Below are 19,891 nucleotides of genomic sequence, written 5' to 3'. Positions count from 1 at the left end.
CAGAAGTCCAGACAGCAGTGAACTGAACACACAGTCAAGGTCTCATTAAGAAGTAGTTTAGGATCAATCACAATTTAGTACCAGCGATTACACTCTTAAGTAACTTAAATAAACTTTAATAATGACTTAAATAAATGAAAAAAGGACTAGGAGCTCTTCCGGCACCCTGCTTGTACAAACCTTGGGCCTGTAAGGCAAGGTGGCCTGCTGAGGCCCTTGCCTACAGTCTAGCTTCAAAGCCTCAGCTATTATACTTGCCTTGCTCATCTCTTTGGGAGCATCTGGTAATACTCCGGAACCGTATTTTGCATTTAGCTGGGCCAAAATGGCAGCCTGAACAGCTGGGTCCCTGGACTGGAAGAGAGAATTCATGAATTAGTTTAAAGACTACTTGACATTCAGAGTCCCATGCCACATTCTTCCCCATTTCCTCCCACGAACATCATAAGTACAACAGGGCATTAATTAGCAGGTCCAGTCAGTAGAAGGGCACAATTAAAACCTTTAAAACATCCCAGCTAGGCCCCAATGCTAACTAACGTATACAGGCTGTGCACTCTCTAGTATTAAAGTCCAAAACCTTCAAAATCTAAAGGTACCATTATGATACCATGGGTAGAAAATTCCATATCTGATTTTATGTTCTGTCAAAGCCAGGTACTAAAGGCCCAAATAAAAGTCACCCTCAGCTATGCATCTCCTCTGTAGACCTGATTCTCATTCCCGAGATATCTCAATAGATATTGCAAATATTTCTAAGTCTAAAAATACCCAAGCTCTGGAAACCTTCTAGTCCCAGGCACTGAGGGTCAGGGATACTCATCCTATGCCAACAATCTATTGTACTGAAAATATACCCAGGTACAGAAGGTTAACTCCTAGGTTTTTACTACCTGTATGCCATATAGAAAGATAAAAAAGAACGAATCCAGACCCAAGCTTGAGGCAAGCAAATTCCAGCTAGAAAAACATCACTTTTAACTTCTCTACTAATTTCCTAATGGAATTCACTTTATGTCCTGGAATCTAGGTCCTCTTCAGGCACTCACATTGGAGACAATGGTGGGTTTGCACTGTCGCCTGGTGAAGGGGTCCATCTGCTGGTTTCTCATGTTGTGACTTTCAGCCTGAAACAGAAAGCATGCATTAGATCTCCTCCCTCTCTTCTCCTTCATCATAAGCTTACATATAAATAACATTTTGCAAGGAGCAAGGAAAAAAATTCAAAAGCTGACTGTCCTTTTCAGTGATAAAGCACTTGCCAAGCATGCATAAGACCTGGGTTCAGGGCAAGAACAAAAAACAACCTCCAAAGAATAGACTCTGGGGCAACAATCAACCCTCACCCCCTAAAAATAAGTAAAAGAACAGGAACCAAAACTCCCCTTAACAAAATAGATACAGGACTAACAATGGAACCTCTCCTAACAAAACAGATATAGGAATACCACCTTCCCCCAATAGCTAGAGGAGCAAGAACCCAAACCCCTCTATCAACATAGAGACAGAGCACAAGACCCACCTCCAAATAGATATTGGCACAACAATCAAACATCCCCTAACAGAATAGCTCCAAACACACCCCTGCACCCCAGTCAAACAGATACAGGTCCAACAATCATAAAAATGAAGGTAAGGCAAACAAGCCAGAAGACTATTACTTTGTATCACAGGTTACAAGCGCTGAGGCAGCTGTGAGGTGGAGTTCTGACTACATGCAATTCTAATCATTTAAAAGAGACATGGATAACATACAAAAAAGATTTTATTTTTAACTTAATCATTTTGTTATATGGGGAAGGTACAGGTCAAAGGGTAATTTTTTTGAGTTGGTTCACTCCTTCCACCTCTATAGGTTCTAGGGCTTGACTTCCAGGCACCAAGCTTGCATAGCAAACACTTTTATCTGCTAAAGCATCTCACTGGCCCTAATTTTTTTTTTTAAACAGGGCCTTATATAACCCAGACTGACTTTGAACAGCAATTCAGCTGAGGCTGGCCTTGAATTCCTGCTGCCATCTCCCGAGTTCGCCTTACAGGTGTGTGCCATCATGCTGGAACTCCTATCATTTTAACTAGAACTTTTTTAGAAATCCACGTGGAGTTTAAAACTCACCACCAGAGCCTTCTCAGACTCCACAATGTTCCACTCCCGATTCCGCTGGTTGATGTAGCTATAAGGTAAGAGGGTAAGTCAGTAGGCTGTGAGGGGGTGGGCAGGATGGAGTTTCTGCACGGGAGATCCACGGGGTCTGTGCAACATTCAGTGTATAAGGCTACAGGCTGGCCAAGAGCAGGGTCCTTACCAAGAAAGGATTAGTGACACACCTGATAGCAGATATGTTCTTGGTCCGCTGGCGGTCCAGGGCCTCTGCCCGTTCCTCTAGCTCATTTAGCTGGTCTTGGATTTGTTTGGCTTTGTCCTGATCTCCCAGGTCCTCAGCCATGGCCTACCCACAGAGACATGCCTTTTACTGACTCGATTAAAAACCTCATACAGCACAGGTAAGGCACTTCATGTGATAAACCAAGGAAAAGAAATGTGAAGAAATAGGGGGGAGCGGGGGGGGGGTTCTTTGTAAAGATAAGGCGTCTTTTTTCTTCCGTAGGAACACCTACCTTCCCATTAGTTACCTAGCTCAGGGCTCCAGATGGTAATGATGCAACATTAACCTTTAAGAATATAGGCCCACATAACTGAGCGCCCATAGCTATGTCATCCTATCCTGGTGGATGGAATGGAAAACCACCTGGGTTTTGTGGGGGGGGGGGGCGGTTTCGAGACAGGGTTTCTCTGTGTACCCTGGCTGTCCTGGAACTCACTCTGTAGACTAGGCTGGCCTTGAAATCAGAAACCCGCCTGCCTCTGCCTCCCAAGTGCTGGGATTAAAGGAGTATGCCACCACCGCCTGGCTGGAAAACCACCTGTTATAGTGGGGTTCATAATATAAACAAAACAAAGGCATAGAAAACCCAGAAAGACAGGTAAACAAAGGCATAGAAAACCCAGGAAGACAGGAAAACAAGGCTGATTGCATTTCCAGGAAGGAAAGCTGCCTGGGCTCTCTAGAAGACCCCGTTTTGCTTATCACATAGCCCAGGCTGCTCTCCCAGTCTTGCTATCACTCAGTATGCAGCAGGGGATGGACAGCTGAGTGTGACTTCACCATCTTTAATGAGACAGGCAAGGAGCTTGAGCATAAATCCTTACCTTTTCCTTTAGCAGCTGAGTCTTCTTCATAGCATAGTTTGGTGGAGCTTTTCTGAACCTTTCTTTCTCTTTTACAATCTGTACCAGAGAAGAGATACCAGCATGAGGCACTCCCAAACCATGTTTGCATACAGGCTACATGAGACCATTTTGGAGGTTAGCTGCAGGGTAAAGTTCCCCAGAGGGTGAGCAAATTCCTTCCAAGGGACACCATGCTGCTTCCAGGGTCATGGAGATTCTAGGACAGTCTGAAGGAACCTGGCCCCCAAGCAACAGCAGCACAATGACATGGAATTGTAAGGCTAGTAGTAAGAGAACAGAGATCCAAGAATTGTATCAGAATGTTTGGGAGAAAGAAAGTTCTAGAGGGACCAAGCACAGTGGAATACACATTCTGAGAGACCTGAGTCCATGTAGTCTCAGTGTAGATGACACAGTATGGGGAAAGGCTTGATAAAGTTATCAATAACAAGAGAACAATAATCCCTTTAATTTCTCAGATTGCAGAAAATGACAAGACAATCTGACCTTTTCCAAACTGGATCAAACTGAATGGCCAGCCTGAGATTCAGGCTTCTTACCTCCTCAATGTCCTGATCATTGAATTTATAATTGAGAGCTTCCTTAATAGATAATTCCTTTTTATTGATTTCATCTAGTGTGGGCAACTGCATGCCAGCAGAAAACATCTGGACCAAAATATAAGAAAAAACTATCAGTAAGGAATTTAGAGAAGAAAATGTTTTTTTTTTTTTCAGGTTTATTGAAAATATGGCATAACAGATTTTATTTTGTTTTTTTGTTGTTGTTTTCAGGTTTACTGAAAATATGACATAACAGAATTTTTTTGGTTTTTTTGTTTTTTTGGGTTTTTTTTGGTTTTCAGGTTTATTGAAAATATGGCGAGAAGAGAATGTTTACAAACAACTGCTTCACAGTCTAGCTGCTTACCGCTTCTTTCCACTTCATGAATTCACTTTCAGTGAATTCCTGGTTGGACACAAACTCTAGGCGGAACACTCGCTGGTCATTGCCATGCCTACATAAAAGAGAGACAGCATCTCCAAGAATGTGCATGTTGATTGTAATAAACTACGCAACCATACTAGACTGTGTCTGTCCGTCTTAATCCTGGCTACCTCTGAACTACCAAGGAGATGTTAAAACCGTAATGCTAAAGTACCAACTAGATCCACTAAGTCCAAATTTCTGGGAATAAGAACCAGACTCAAAACCAACCTCCCAGAGGTCGTTTCAATGGGCATCCACAATTGAGCTGACAGGGGCCTGGCGGGCGTCAGAAGTCTGTATAAACCCTCCAGAGCCCATCGATATCAGGAGTACACACTCTGCATAATCCCCAGAATGAACAGAAGAACAGTGTTTCTGCTGAGCAGTGCCTTGGCAAGGTTTGGTGACTCAGTAACCATACTCTTAAGAGATGTCTCTAGGGGGCTGGAGAGATGGCTCAGTGGTTCAGAGTACCGACTGCTCTTCCAGAGGGCCTGAGCTCCATTCCCAGCAACCACATGGTGGCTCACAACCATCTATAATAAGATCTGATCCCTTCTTCTGGGATGTCTAAAGACAGCTACAGTGTACTTAACATGTAATAAATAAGTCTTTAAAAAAAAAAAAAGAAAGAAAAGGGGTGTCTCTGGGGCTGGAGAGATGGCTCAGCAGTTAAGAGCACTGACTGCTCTTCTAAAGGTCCTAAGTTCAAATCCCAGCAACCACATGGTGGCTCACAACCATTTGTAATAAGATCTGATGACTTCTTCTGGTGTATCTGAAGACAGCTACAGCATACTCACATTAAATAAATAAATAAATAAATAAATAAATAAATAAATAAATAAATAAATAAATAAATCTTGAGAGGGAGAGAAAGAGGGACAGGGAGAGGGGGAGCAGAAGAGGGAGAAGGAGGGATGGGAGAGAGAAAGAGATGTCTCTGAACACTAGTCCAACAAGCTCTTTTGACTTCTTCCTTAGAAGTTGTTTGTTTGTTTGTTTGTTTTAAATAGCTACTGCCCACAAGTATCTACTGTATGTCCAGGGAGGACAAAAAATGGAGTTATAGGTAGTCATAACATACCATGTGGGTGCTGAAGATTGAACCCAAGGCCTCTAGAAAAGCAGTAAGTACTCAAAATCTGAGCCATCTCTCCAGCCCCTCAGCCTGGTCTTATTAAAACAAAAATATTAAGCTTATTTGTGTGTGTGTGTGTGTGTGTGTGTGTACAATTGCAAGTGCGTGTGAGGGAGGACAACTTGCATGGGTTCCGGGGACTGAACTTATGTCATCCCCAGTCTTGGGGACAAGTCCCTTTATCCTTGACCCATCTTGCCAGCCTCCAAACTCTTTTTAAACAAACCAGGGGGGATGTAGGATGAGGATTTGGGAGGGGACTACCTATTACTTGCTATCTGCTATGTGATCCTGGCAAACTCCTTTTATACCTCCTGATAAGAGTTCTTTAAAATTGTTAGGGATCAGGAGGATCTGTCATCTCCTTTCTCCTAATGTCAACAACAGTGACAGGCACAGAGTAGATATTCAGGAAACATGCTAAGTAAATGACATTTCCATTTCACTGATGAGGAAACAGTCTAGAAAGCCGATCATTCTTGCCAAAGGAGAAGCTCAGTTAAGAGAGCCAGGATCAAGAGGAAGCCAGCCTCCAGGTTGTCCTCACAGGAAATTCATGTTGGCTCTGGGATGAGGGTCTGAAGGACATGATTATTGTCCTTCTGAAAATCCTAACGCACTGTAGCCATGTCCCTTATGGGAGAGAGTAACTCCTTAGACCCAAGCTTTCCTCTATGTGCCTTATGAGGACTATACAAAGTGCTTACTGTTATGAACATTATATTGGAGGCAATGTCGGCCCAAGAAACAGTACCCTTCCAAAAAGGAAGCTAAAGCTGTCACAGAAAGACCCTTCAGACCTGGGCGTGGTGGCACAAACCAGCTATCCCAACCCTTGGAAGGCTGAGGCAGGATTATGAGTTTGTGGCCAGCTTGGGTTATATAAAAAGACCTTATCACAAAAAAGACAGGGGAGAGGGGAGAAGAAGATGAGAGAGGAAGGACACATCTCCTTAGGCAACTCTAGGTGGCCTGGAGTTCACCACACAGATCAGGCTGGCCTAGAACTTGCAGTGATCCTCCTGCTTCCGTCACCGGAGCGCTAACATCATAAGGGTGTGTGTGTGTGTCATCATGCCTGGCTCAGAAGCATCTTACCGTAGCTGTAGCCCTTTGTTTGTTCTGGTGCCACCTAGCTGGTAAACTTTGGCAGTTTCTACAACACCCGTGATCTCAGCCACCTAAGAGAAAGAATAGAGATACCAGTAAAAATCCTCTTACAGAGCTTTCCACGCCTTCTTCTGACTATTTACCCAAACAGAATAGCTATGAAAGAGGAGCCCCAGGGAGCCTATCTCATGGTTAGAATTCAGATGGATAGGGCTGTAAACCTCATGTTCAGGGAGAGCAAGGAGAAAAGGTGGTCAGTCTGGAGGAGCCATTATAGAAAAGCCAAAGGTCAGTGCCTTTGTTGTTGTTGTTGTTGTTGAGTGTTGACCATGCTAGGTTAAGTGAGTAATATTCCTAGCACTCCATCCTTAGGAAGGAAGAAACAAACACACACTACAACATTTACTTAAGTGCGTGTTCACATGCAAGCATACATGTGCCATAGCATGGAGGCCAGAAGACACCTCCTGAGACTCAGTTATCCTGTACTGTACTGGTTTCAGGGGTCAATTTATAAACCACACCATCTAACCCCCACGCCACCCCACTAAACTAAAATGTTCTTGCCAAGGCACACGTGACTGGAGCTCAAGGACAATTCTCTTTCTACCAGGTGGAATTTGGGGATTGAACTCAGGTAGGCAGTCCTAATGACAAACACACTCCCCATTTCTCTTTTCCAGTCCTTCCCTCCTTCCTTCTTTCCCTTCTTTCTAACTGAAACGGTTTTAATTGTGTTGGCCAGGCTGTTCTTGAACTCCAGGCTCAAGTGGTCCTTCTCGGTGGCTCTGTTTCCCAAACACCCAGACTTTAGGCTTCCACTTATAGACTAGACCTGCTCTTATTTAGGTTTTCTTAAGAAAGGACTGGGCCAGGAAGATGGCTCAAAAAGCAAAACAGCTAAGTGCAAAAGTCTACATGACAACCAAGTTGGAGATCTAGAGCCTACACAGTAACTCAGAGAAGAGCTGGGCTCGAAGCATTCGGGAGGCAGAGGCAGTAGATCTTTGAGACCAACTTGGTCTACAGAGTAAGTTCCAGGACAGCCAGGGCTACACAGAGAAACTGGGTCTCACCCGATTCCAGCTCCCCAAAGAAGCCAGATAGATGTAGTGGTGCACATACATAGTTCTAGAACTTGCATAGGAACACAAAAGCAGGGACAGAAGAATGACCTAGAAGCTAATAAACCAGCTAGTCTCCCAGAGTACACAGGGTGGCAGAAAAAAACAGACTACCTTGTCGGGTAGTGGTGGTGCACACCTTTAATCCCAGCACTGAGGAGGCAGAAGCCGGAGGATTTCTGAGTTCGAGGCCAGCCTAGTCTAAAGAGTGAGTTCCAGGACAACCACGGCTATACAGAGAAACCCTGTCTCGAAAAGACAAACAAACAAAAAGGAGAGAGACCACCTCAGAATAAAACAAAAAAGTATAGCTGCTTCCTAAGTTGCCCTCAGATCTCTATAGACATATGTATACCATGTCACTTACTACAGTAATTAAAAAAAAAAAAAAAAAAAGCAGACTGGCAAAATGGCTCAGTGGGCAAAGGGACTTGGTACTTGATGAAAGTCGAACAACCTCCCTGGAACTCACATAAAAGTGAAAGGAGAGAACCACCTCCAAGCATCCTCTGAATTTGACATGCATGCTGTGCATGTATAACTTTCCCCACATACACCTTAAACACAGTAATAAAAAATTATTTTAAGGTTTTAAAATTTGTGTGTGGGGGCTGGAGAGATGGCTCAGCAGTTAAGAGCATTGACTACTCTTCCAGAGGTCCTGAGTTCAATTCCCAGCAACCACATGGTGGCTCACAACCATCTGTAATGAGATCTAGTGCCCTCTTCTGGTGTGCAGGCATACATGCCAATAAAACATATATATATATAAAATAGATAAACCTTTAAAAATTGTCCAAGCCTCACAACCTTTGTGTGTACATGAGAGTGGGTATGCTTGCCTTGTCTGCGTTTACACAGAGGTCAGGTGTGCTCCATCATTGTCTACCTTATTTTTTGAGATGAGATCCGTCACGGAACTGGGAGACTGGTCAGTGAACTCCTGAGGTCTGCTTGTCTGTGACCCTCAGCACAGACGTTCTAAATGTGCACTACCACGCCGGGCTTTTACACAGGTGCTGGGGACCCACACTCAGATGTTACATGTGTGCACTGCCATGCCTGGCTTTTGCACTGGGACCCACACTCCAGTCCTCACGCTTGTGGGGAAGCACTTTACCCTCTGAGCTGTCTCCCCAGCCTGAGATCCAAGTTCTTGAGCAGAATTTCTTTTTTGTTTTTTAATGAGACACTGTTCTGAATGCAGTTCAGGTTGCTCATGAGCTGACTGTAGCCCAGACTGGCCTCAAACTCTGAGTATGTTCTGCCTCCTCCATCTCTTTCTGCATGTACCACGTGGATGTGCTGCATGTGTGGCACATTGGCCAGGGTCTAGTCACTCAAATCAGAAGAGCATGGGCGAGTGTCATGGCTACCAGCCCTCTCACAAGGACCAAACTCATCAAACCAGATTAACAGAAAACAAGCAAGCACAACCATTACCAGGGATCAGCATGGACATAATTCCTGCACTCAGGAGGCAGAGGCAGGCAGATGTCCTGAGTCTACAGAGAGTGTTCTAGGGCAGCCAGGGCTACACAGAGAGACCATCTCTTAGTGAGAAAGAAAAACAAAAAGTTCAAGTTCAGCGTGGAACTATCCTCGGAGGTCAGCGGTTTGCTCCCTTATGTACCTATTACCAGCCCCTTCTTCAAGGTATTTTTATTTGGCTTTTCAAGACAAGAGTTTCTCTGTGTAGCCGTGGCTGTCCTAGAACTCTCTATGCAGACGAGGCTGACCTCAAACTTAGAGATCTGCAGCCTTTGCCTCCCAAGTGCTTGGAGTAAGCCTATAGGGTCATAATAGCACTGTATGGCCTAAAATTTACTCTGTAGACTAGACTGGCTTGTGGCAATTCTCCTGCCTCTGTGTCTCAAGTGCTAGGATTATAGGTGTGTGCCACCATACCTGGTCTTTTCTATTCTTTTTTTTTTCTTCTTTTTTGAGGCAGGGTTTCTCTGTATATTCCTGGTTGTCCTAGAACTCACTCTGTAGACCAGGCTGGCCTCGAACTCTGCCTGCCTCTGCCACCCAAGTGCTGGGATTAAAGGCGTGCGCCACCACTGCCCGGCGTCTTTTCTATTCTTGAGACAGGGTTTCACTCTGTAGCCCAGGTGGCTTCAAACTCATACTAGCCTCCCAAGGACTGGAAGTACAGGCGTGGGCTACTTTTCCTAGTTATAAGGGAAGCTGATTAATTCAGTCAAATGGTAGCAGAATAACAGATTTGTTCAGCAGCTCCCACTCCCAGTAGACAATCATTATATTTAAAATATGGAAAATTGTCCAAGAGAAGAATACCAACCCGGTAAACCGGCTTGCTATTGTGGTTTCCAATGCCAATTCGTACAAAACATCCTGTGACAGTTTTAGCAAAGAAGGGCATATGACACCAGCGCTCTAGCTTATGCCGAGATAATCGAACTCGATTCAGTTCCTCAGGTAAGGAGACTGGCTGTGATTTTGGAGGGATTTCTTCTTTCCTGTGAAAAACAAAGAGCAATATTCACTGTAAAACCATCAGAGAGACGGGTATCAAATTCTCAATACTTACCCAAAGAGCATGTGATCTAAAGGATCGTAAGAGTCTAATCTAAATAGACTATATCTATATATAACGTCTACTCTATAGTGTACACTGCCCTGACTGATGCTCCATCCCAGAAAAGCAGCTGCAGACCAGTCTGAGGTGATATGCTGTCAGTTTATAGCTACTAGGCCAAGGGGAAATGGCCAGGGTACAGTCAGGAACCAGGGGCAAGAGAAACGAATATGCAGAATTAAAGGATACTAAATCAAGCCAAAAATGCAGTTCTTACACCTATATTAATAAGCTTCTCTTCCAAGAAACTCCCCTGTAACAGTTAATCTCAGTTGCCAACTTGACCCAGCTAAGAGGAGGAACTCAAAATTGGGGGGAGGAGAGAGGGGGAACTGTTTTAATCAGAATGGTCTGTGGGCATGTCTGTGGGGCATTTTCTTGCTGGTGATTGCTGTGGGAGGGCCCAAGCCACTGTGGACAGTACTATCCCTGGACAAGGAAGTGGTTCTGGATTATATGAGAAAGCTGGCTGGCTAAGAGCCAAACTGAGCAAGCCAATAAGCAGCATTTCCTGTTAGTGTCTGCTTCAAGTTCTTGCCTTGGCTTCCCTTAACGACAGAACTTTTAATCTGAAATAAACAATAAACTCTTTCACTCCACTTCTTCTGCCTGCTAGATGCAAATAGAGACAGCTTACTCTTCTTCTTCATCAGATGATGATGTTCGGGACGATCGGTCTGATTTCTCACTGGACTTGTCATCGTCTTCCTCCTCCTCATCATCAGAGTAGACCTCACTGGTTTTCAATGGCTGTTTTTTGGCGAGGAGCTCAGCTAGAACAAAAAAGGAAACATTTACCTATGTACTCTCCACAAACAAGAAATCAACTCATCTTTGATCTTTGGAAAGAACTGGAACATAGAAAAAGACCCAAGCAGACAATCTATCTAGATTGGTCTGTGATAACCTTAGCTATACTTAGGTAAAACACAGTTAAGCATTCAGGTACCAAGATCAGATCCCACAGACCAAAACAAACAAACAAACAAATAAAAATTTTAAAAATAGAAGGTTGCTACAAGGTAGGTAGAAATGGTTACCAACCAAATTAAAATTCCCCAACCCTCCTTCCACACATTGGGTACTGAACTCAGGGACTCTTACATGCTAGGCAAGTGTTCCACCAGTGAGCTATATATTCAGTCCCTGTTCTCTTTAAGAAAAGGTTTTGATTACTTCATTTATGTATGTGTGTGTATAGAGGTCAGAGAGTGACATGCAGGAATCAAGTCTCTCCTTCCATCATGTGGGATCTAGGAACTGCCTTTACCTGTTGAGCTATCTTGCTAGCTCCCTTGTGGGTCTTTACTGTACTTAAGATGCTTGACATTAAGCAGGAAAGAATGAAGAAAACTCATAATTCTCTCTTGTTTTTCTCTTTTTAAAAATCTATTATGTGCAGGTGCCCAAGGAGGACAAAAGGTGTCAGATCCCCTAGAGCTAGAGTTGCAGGTACTTAAGAATCTTCTGACACGTGTGCAACTGAAGTCATGTCTGATAGAAGGGCAGCAAGCACTCTTAACTCCTGACCCATCCCACCAGCATTGTTTGGCTTTTGACAGAGACTCACTATGTAGTGAGCCTAGATTAGCCCTGAACCCTGGGAATACCACTCAATTACCCATGCCACTTTGATTTCAGGAAAGTTGTGAAAAATTAGTCAAAAAGCATAGGACAAGGAGATATGAGCTAGAGAGATAGCTCAGTGATTAGAAGTTCCTACTGCTCTTGCAGAGGACCTGATTTAGTTCCAGCACCAACATAAGGTGGCTCACAACCACCTGTAACTCTTGGTCCAGAGAATCTGGTGCCTTCTTCTGGTATCTTCATATACTCACAGACCCACACAAAGACACATGCACATACATATAACTAACAATACATCTTTTTAAAAAGGAAAAAAGGCACTATCACTTTTGAGTGACAGGTAAGTTTTCAGGGGCCAGTTAGTAACCACTGCAGGCTTCTGGTCCAGCTCACTGTTGCACCTACACAGCTGCTGCAGCATGAAGGTGGTGCTCTCAGCCTGCAAGCACAAACGAGAGGCTTCATTCTACTGGGCTCTGCCTCTCAGTGATGAGACAGCCTTGTGATGCTGTTACTCCCCATAGCTGGCAATGAAATTTAAGTCACAAAAGACAGCTGTCTTCTAGTAGCTATAAAGAAAGAACAGAAGTAGACCTCGGTGTAGTGGTATCTGTCTGGAACCCCGGCATTTAGGAAGCTGAGCCAGAAGGAAGGTGAGTTTTAAGGTCACTGTGGGCAATTTAATAAGATTTTGTCTCAAAATAAGAAGGGTCAGGCTGGGGAGGCGGCTCAAAGGGTACTTGCCTCCAAGCCTTGACAACCTGAGTTTGATCCTCAGAATCCACATGGTAGAAGGAGAGAATCAAATCTCAAAAGATGTCTTCTGAATTCCACATATACAAAATATATGTGCCTCAAATATACAAACACAAAATAAATAAAATAAAGTTCTCATACACATATTTGTAGGAGAGTTCTTTCTCTAGTACTTAAAAAACCTAAGCAGCAGCAGCAGCAGCAGCAACAACAACAACAACAACAACAACAACAACAAAAAACACAAAAAGAAACACTAAACTCAAACCAGGAATAACCTCCAGAATACAAAACTTACACAGCTACAAGAAAGGAAGAAAAAAAAGCATGTATGCATGCATGCATGTATGTATGCATATTACCCATTGATGGTTGATGGGAAATAGCATGTGCGTCTGTTTTTATGCTTACAAAAGAAGAAGAAGAGGAGGAGGAGGAGGAGGAGGAGAAAGGAAGGAAGGAAGGAAGGAAGGAAGGAAGGAAGGAAGGAAGGAAGGAAGGAAGGAAGGAAGGAAGGAAGGAGAGAAAGAAAGAAAGAAAGAAAGAAAGAAAGAAAGAAAGAAAGAAAGAAAGAAAGAAAGAAAGAAAGAAAGAAAGAAAGAAAGAAAGAAAGAAAGAAAATATATAGAGAAACAGGGTCTGATATATTTTAGACTGGCTTTGAACTTGCTATTTGGCCAAGGATAACCTCCAACTTCTAATTCTATTGCTTCAACTACGCCAGACAAATGCTGGGATTAGAGGGGTGCCTTCATGCCTGGGACTGAACACAGAGCTTTGTGCATTGCTAGCAAAGCATCCTACTGACTGAGTGACACCCATCCCTGTAGTATAGATATGAAACATTTAAATGATGCCCACTATGGGAAGGGGGCAAGGCATCAAGTAGAAGAATATGGAAGTTGAACTTCCCCTTAATATACCTTGTGTGACATTACGAAATACATCTTCATTCCCTTTCCTGGCACACAACTCCTAAAATCCATGGAGTCTTCAAAGTGATAGTGTCTTTTAGTATGCTAATGAGTTGGCTGGTGGCTGCAAGCCCATAGGTAGCTTCAGGACAGGGGCTGGTCCCTGGAAAGACCAAGGCAGTATTAGAGAGCTGAGACTCAGATCTTCAAGGAGAAAGAGGCTGAAGGTTAAGCAGATTATCAATGGCCAATTGATTTGCTCAATCTTTCCTCTGTAATAAAGCCTCAAAACCAAAAACAAACAACAACAACAACAAAAAAAAAAAACCTTCCGTAGGATAGGATATGGAAATCTGAGTCCCTGAACCAGAGGAAGTTCTGAGAGGGTGGCCTGTCCAGAGGGGTTTCCTTGCAAATGTCCCACCCTATGAATCATTTCAGTTGTAATAGCTTATAATAAACTTGATAACCTAACCAGGGGTGGTGATACAAACCTGTAATCCCAGCACTGGGTAGAGACACAAGGATTACAAATTCAAGGTCAAATACAACTCCACAGAGTTCCAGGCCAGACTAAGCTATGTAAGACCTTGTCTCAAACAGAAACACAAACAAACCTAAGTATGCCTGACTCCTGTGCAATACTGTAGCAAATTAATTGAATTCAAAGGAGCTTCTGGTCCATACCTCAGAAGTACAGAAAGAAGAACCTGGACATTCATGGGAGGACTGAGCTCTCAATTTGTGGGTAGCGTGGGCTCAGTGGTTGAACTGAATTACGAGACACTTAGTTGGTGTCTGGTGTAGAATCAGTTGCTAGTTTGCCAGTAGAAGAAATTATCATACTAGAGATCATAGCAATTTGTGTTGATTGTCGTTTAGTTAAACATGTAAGAAACTGAGTTTGAGGACTGGAGAGATGGCCCAGTGGTTAAGAAAATTGGCTATTCTTGCAGAGGATCCTGGTTCAGTTCTCAGTACCCACAGAGTGAGTCACACCCATCTCTAAATATAGTTCCAAGGGACCTGATGCACCAGGTGCACAGAAATGCGTATACAGAAAACATACTCATGCATATAAAATAAATAAATCAGTTCATTTTTTTCTCCTTATCTATAGATGTTTATTAGAAAACATAAATTTAGAAGCATCAATTTTATAATTTATATGTTCATGAAACAAAGTAATAATGCAAAACAAAACATTCAATTGATGAATAATTATACAGAAACGAACTGTAATGAGTAACTTAAAATAGATTTGAGTGTGATATGATGTGTACTGGTTATCCCAGTGTATGTATGTGATCACATGCATAACCATCAGAGGTCAGAAGAAAATACTGGATCATAGAACTGGAATTACTTGTGGTTATAAGCCACTAAGTGGATGGTGAGAATCAAACACAGGTCCTCTAGAACAGCAGCAGGTGCTCTTAAGTGCTGAGTCAGCTCTCTTCCTCTTACAATTGATTGATTGATTGGATTTGGTTTTTTTGAGCCAGGGTTTCTCTGTATAGCCCTGGCTGTCCTGGAACTCACTCGGTAGACTAGGCTGGCCTAGAACTCAGAAATCCGCCTGCCTCTGCCTCCCAGAGTGCTGGGATTACAGGCGTGTGTCAGCACCGCCCGGCCAATTTTTATTTTTAGAGCCAGGAAGTGATGGAACATGCTTTTAATCCCAGCACTAGGGAGGCAGAGAAAGCAGATCTCTAAGTTGCAGCTGAATCTGGTCTACAGAATGAGTTCCAGAACAGCTAGAACAACAGAGAAACCTGTCTCACCAAAACAAAACAAAACTCAAAAAGAAAAAACAAACAAAAAAAAACCTAACAGAAAACAATGGGTGTAGAAAAAAATTGAAAATATAAAAAAGAAAAGATAAACTGACTTCCTTTTATGCCATTTATTAACATTAACTGCAGATGGATCAAAGACCCAATTAATTAAAGATGGAACAAAGATCTAAATTAAGAATTAAACTATGAAAAGAGAAAATCACTGGAGAATTATGACATTGGATGCGGCAAGGATTTCTTGGATATGACATCAAATGGTAAAAAAAGACATCAGCTGGTGTGGTAGTATATGCCTTTAATCTCAGCATCTGGGAGAAAGAGGTGGGTAGATTTCTGTGAGTTCTTTGCCAGCTTGGTATACAGTTTCAGGACAGTCAGGGCTACAAAGAAAAACCCAGGGAGGGAAGAAGGCAGGGAGGGAGGGAGGAAGAGAAAAGAGAGAGATCCAGGCATAAAAAGATTATACATACATGATTTCATGCATATGAAATATTTAGAAAGCAGATGAGTAGCTGCCTTAGGCTGAGAAATTGTGGGTTTCTTATGGGTAAGTGCATAAAAATTACTGGTTTACTGGACAAATCTGTAAATTCTATATAATAAAAGCTGTTTATATTGTAAATTTTTCATGAATAAACAGGATTTTTATAAGCTTTATTTCAATAAAAGTGCTACAAAAAATAAAGATGTAGCTAGGCCATTAGGGTGCCTGCCTGAACAGATAAGGCCCTGGGTTCAAGCCTTAGTGTCAAATAAAGCAGTTGAGGTGGGAAATGCCTGTAATCCTAGTAGAAAGAGGAAGTTCTGAAGTTTAGGGTCATTTTTTCATTCTTGGCTACATAGCAAGCTTGAGGCCAGCCTGGGAGATGCAGTCTCCAAAAAGAAAAACAAATGAGTATTAAAGGTATATAGTCTTCTCTCTCTCTCTCTCTCTCTCTCTCTCTCTCTCTCTCTCTCTCTCTCTCTCCCCCCTCCCTCCCTCCCTCTCTCCTTTAAATGAGATCTTGCTATGTTAATTAAAGTAGCTTCAAAAACCCAGGCTCAAGTCATTATCTTACCTCAGCTTCTCAAGTAGTTATAAAGAAAGATATGTTACCACCATGCCTAGTTTCTTTAATTTTTAAAAAAATTATATTTGATTTTATATGTATGGCTGTTTTACCTATATGTACATCTATGAATCATGTGCATGTGGGGCCAGAAGAACACATCAGATTCCCTGGAAGTGGAGATACAATGGTTGCATACAGTCATGTGGGCAATGGGAATTGAAGTCAGGGTCTCTGGAACAGCAGCCAGTATTCTTAACTGCCAGGCCATCTTCCCGGCCCTATACCTAGCTTCTTGATGTTATCCTTAAAACAAACAAACCAACCAAAAAACAAAAACAGAACCAAAATCCTAGCTCTGTACACTGAAAAGGCACAAAAACAGAATAGTAAGTTGAATAAATACTCTTCTGTGTAGACTGTAGTCTACTTTCTCAGCAGAAAGGACTGCTAAGAGAAATGAATAATATCAAATCTCAAAAGTAAGACAATAGCCAGGCAGTGGTGGCACTCGCCTGTAATCCTAGCACTTGGGAGGCAGACGCAGGCGGATTTCTGAGTTCAAGGCCAGCCTGGTCTACAGAGTGAGTTCCAGGACAGTCAGGGCTACACAGAGAAACCGGAGGTGGCAGCCAGGGTGGGGGGGGGGGGGGTGGTGGTGGTGGTGGTGGTATAAGAAAGCTATATAACCTGCAGGGGTGGGGAGTGCTCTAAGGATGTGACTGGCATCAGAGTCCACAGTTGGGATGTCTGAGACCCTAGGTTCCATTTCCAGAATCCGACCACTCCTAAAAGATTAGAAGTATAGGCTATGGTCAATGACAGAACACTTGATTGCCTAAAAATTATGAGGTCCCCAGTTCACTCCTGACTTGGGCAGGGAGAGAAAGGAAGGGGTGTTGTGCACGACTATCCTTAGAGCCATGTAAAGTTCCTTTTGGGGAATTCAGCTGCACCCTATATGGGCTTGCTGTGTACATCCATCCCCTCATGGAGGGGCAGAGAGGGTCACAAGGCCCTCACCAGATTATCTACCAGCTCCACAGTAATGCAATAAGATTTGTTCATTATATGTAAAGTACACTGTCTTCAGACACTCCAGAAGAGGGCGTCAGATCTTGTTACAAATGGTTGTGAGCCACCATGTGGTTGCTGGGATTTGAACTCAGGACCTTTGGAAGAGCAGTCTTAACCATTGAGTCATCTCTCCAACTCTGTATGCAACTTCTGTCTTAGTTGTATGAGGCTTTAGGGAGGGGCTAGAGTATGGGGTGGGGCACCAGAAGAGTAGGGCTGCTCCATCTATTCAGGGAAGCCCTCAACTCTGCTGGGTATGGCCTTTCAGGGAAGGAACACTCACATCGCTGTAAGTCACACCTTGCCCATTGGGATGACTATTCTTGTTTGTCAACTTGACTCTGTTTGGAATGAACTAAAACAGAAAAATGGCAGGACATACCTGTGAGAGCTCTCTTGCTTAATTTTATCATTTGAAGTGGGATGACTCATTTCTAATGTGGCTCTCTGAGATGTGACAATTCCCCTCTAATCCAGGCCATACCTTCTGATGGAAGCCTATAGAAAGGTGATGAAGAGTGACGCTCTCTTTTGCCTGCTTTCTTCCATCTTTAACTCTATTCCTTCACTGACATTAGAGCCTCCTCCTTTAGGATTCCAGCATACTCTGAAGAACAGCTGAGACATCCAGCTTTGTGGATTTAACAATTACTGGATTCTTGGACCTTCTGTACATAGGCAGCCATTGTTGGATAAGCTGTACCACAGACTGTGAGTCATCTAATAAATACCCTTTCTATACATATATATTCAGACTATAAGTTCTTTTATTCCTAGAGAATCCTGACTAATACAACCATGTTTGTAAGGTAATCCAATAAACTTATTAATTCTCCAGAGTAAAGTTTGGTGGGATCATGATGCTTCCTCAAAACCTTAGGAGGAGGAGGAGAAGGAGGAAAAGGAAGAGGAGGAGGAAAAGAAAGAGGAGGAAGAAAAGGAGGAGGAGGAAGAAAAGGAGGAGGAGGAGGAAAAGGAGGAGGAGGAAAAGAAGGAAGAGGAGGAGGAAAAGAAAGAGGAGGAGGAGGTTGCTTATGATCCTCCTGGGAAGAAATCTTAGCAACAAGGGAAAGGAGGGAAAGATTTGAGAAAGGAGTGTAGGGTCTTGTCAAGGGGCCATAACCAGTTGACTATTTAACTAGAAAAGATAACAGCTGTACCAGATTATAAGAAAACATGGATGACTCTCATAGATATTAAGAATAAATTCCCACACTGGTCCATGTACAGAGAGTAAGATTGCAGTACACCCAGCCTTAAATGGGATATTTTTATCACACCCTCCTTACAAGATTCAAGGACCTCTGCTGAAGAGGGAGCCAAACCCTGACTATATATTGGATCATGAGGAATTCAGTGCTTTTTAAAGAAATATTTATTTATGCGTATGTGTGTCTATGTGCATGTATGCACATGTATGTGGGTGGGTACATGCTGTGCTCATGTGCAGGGGCCAAGAGGGTGTTAGAGGCCTCACAACTGGAGTTTTAGGCATTTGTAAAATGTCCAGTTTCTTATATGGGTGTTGGGATCCAAACTATAGTTGCTCATTTTTGTACAGGATGCACTCTTAACTACGGAGGCATCTATGCAGCCTTGCACTAGAGAGCCGGCTCAGCAGCTAAGAGCAATTACTGCTCTCACAGAGGGCCTGGAGTTAGTTCCCAGGATCCACAGAGTTGCTTGCAACTGTCTGTATCTCCACTTTTAGGGGATCTGATGGCACAGTGAGTGATGAACTCACTGGTGAGTTCAAGGCCAGCATGGACTATGAGACACTGTTTTCAGATAAAAACAAACCCCCACGGGAGTCCTAGAGTTAGGAATACAGCTTAGTGGAGAGGGTTTGACTAACATGCACAAAGCCCTGGCTTTTATCTACAGTACCTACAAAAAGAAATAACACTTGGGCTCTTGTCTATACGAGATAGTGAATCATTATAGTTAAAACACAACATTGTTAATATTCGCTTTAGACAATCTGATGGAAAAGGACTACAGATTAACAAGAGAGGACAAGGGGTACGTAGCGCCTGGACAATGGGATCAAAGATGCCCCTTAGAGCACTGCCATATAGCATCTTCAAGTCTATAAAATACAGAGCTAACACAAGGGAAATAGACCAACATCATTTATTTCCCCACTCACCTGTTCTGTTCTTCCGTTTTTCCCGTTCTGCTTTTAGCTCCTCCATGGCTTGAGATTTCTTATCTAGTTTCTCATCCCGCTTGGAACGCCGTTCTTTATTGTGGGAAGTAACCTAAGAAAGTAGGGAGGGTATACTTTTTACTCTGTCCTGGTAAGATTATCTATACCAACAATCAACACTTTTGGTCCTTGTGAATTAGACTGTACAAACTTAAAAACCTAGCTAAGCTCATGTCTTTAGTTCCAGCACTCATAAGGGAGAGGCAGGTGAATTTCTTTGAGTTTGACTCCAACCTGGTCTAAGTATTGAATTCCAAGACAGTGAAGACAGAGATCTATACAGTAAGACATTGACCCAATA

The 19,891-nt window shown here is 43.0% G+C and overlaps 1 protein-coding gene across 1 annotated transcript in view; it reads right to left on the bottom strand.

Moving 5' to 3' along the window:
* Positions 1 to 19,891, bottom strand: part of Rtf1 (RTF1 homolog, Paf1/RNA polymerase II complex component) — a 62,113-nt gene that overhangs the window by 4,856 nt on the left and 37,366 nt on the right. The window contains exons 6-16 of the mRNA XM_052183285.1: positions 19,531 to 19,642; positions 10,837 to 10,972; positions 9,903 to 10,080; positions 6,462 to 6,544; positions 4,163 to 4,250; positions 3,793 to 3,900; positions 3,212 to 3,289; positions 2,329 to 2,450; positions 2,117 to 2,174; positions 1,050 to 1,127; positions 259 to 354 (exon numbers count right to left, since the gene is read on the bottom strand). Of these exons, the coding sequence (XP_052039245.1) occupies positions 259 to 354; positions 1,050 to 1,127; positions 2,117 to 2,174; positions 2,329 to 2,450; positions 3,212 to 3,289; positions 3,793 to 3,900; positions 4,163 to 4,250; positions 6,462 to 6,544; positions 9,903 to 10,080; positions 10,837 to 10,972; positions 19,531 to 19,642 (1,137 nt within the window). The remainder of the gene's footprint in view (positions 1 to 258; positions 355 to 1,049; positions 1,128 to 2,116; positions 2,175 to 2,328; positions 2,451 to 3,211; positions 3,290 to 3,792; positions 3,901 to 4,162; positions 4,251 to 6,461; positions 6,545 to 9,902; positions 10,081 to 10,836; positions 10,973 to 19,530; positions 19,643 to 19,891) is intronic.

The sequence above is a fragment of the Apodemus sylvaticus genome, chromosome 5 (genome assembly GCF_947179515.1).
Source record: "Apodemus sylvaticus chromosome 5, mApoSyl1.1, whole genome shotgun sequence".
Classification (NCBI taxonomy): domain Eukaryota; kingdom Metazoa; phylum Chordata; class Mammalia; order Rodentia; family Muridae; genus Apodemus; species Apodemus sylvaticus.
The sequence above is the reverse complement of the archived record's forward strand: the minus strand, read 5'-3'. Positions and strand labels throughout refer to the sequence as shown.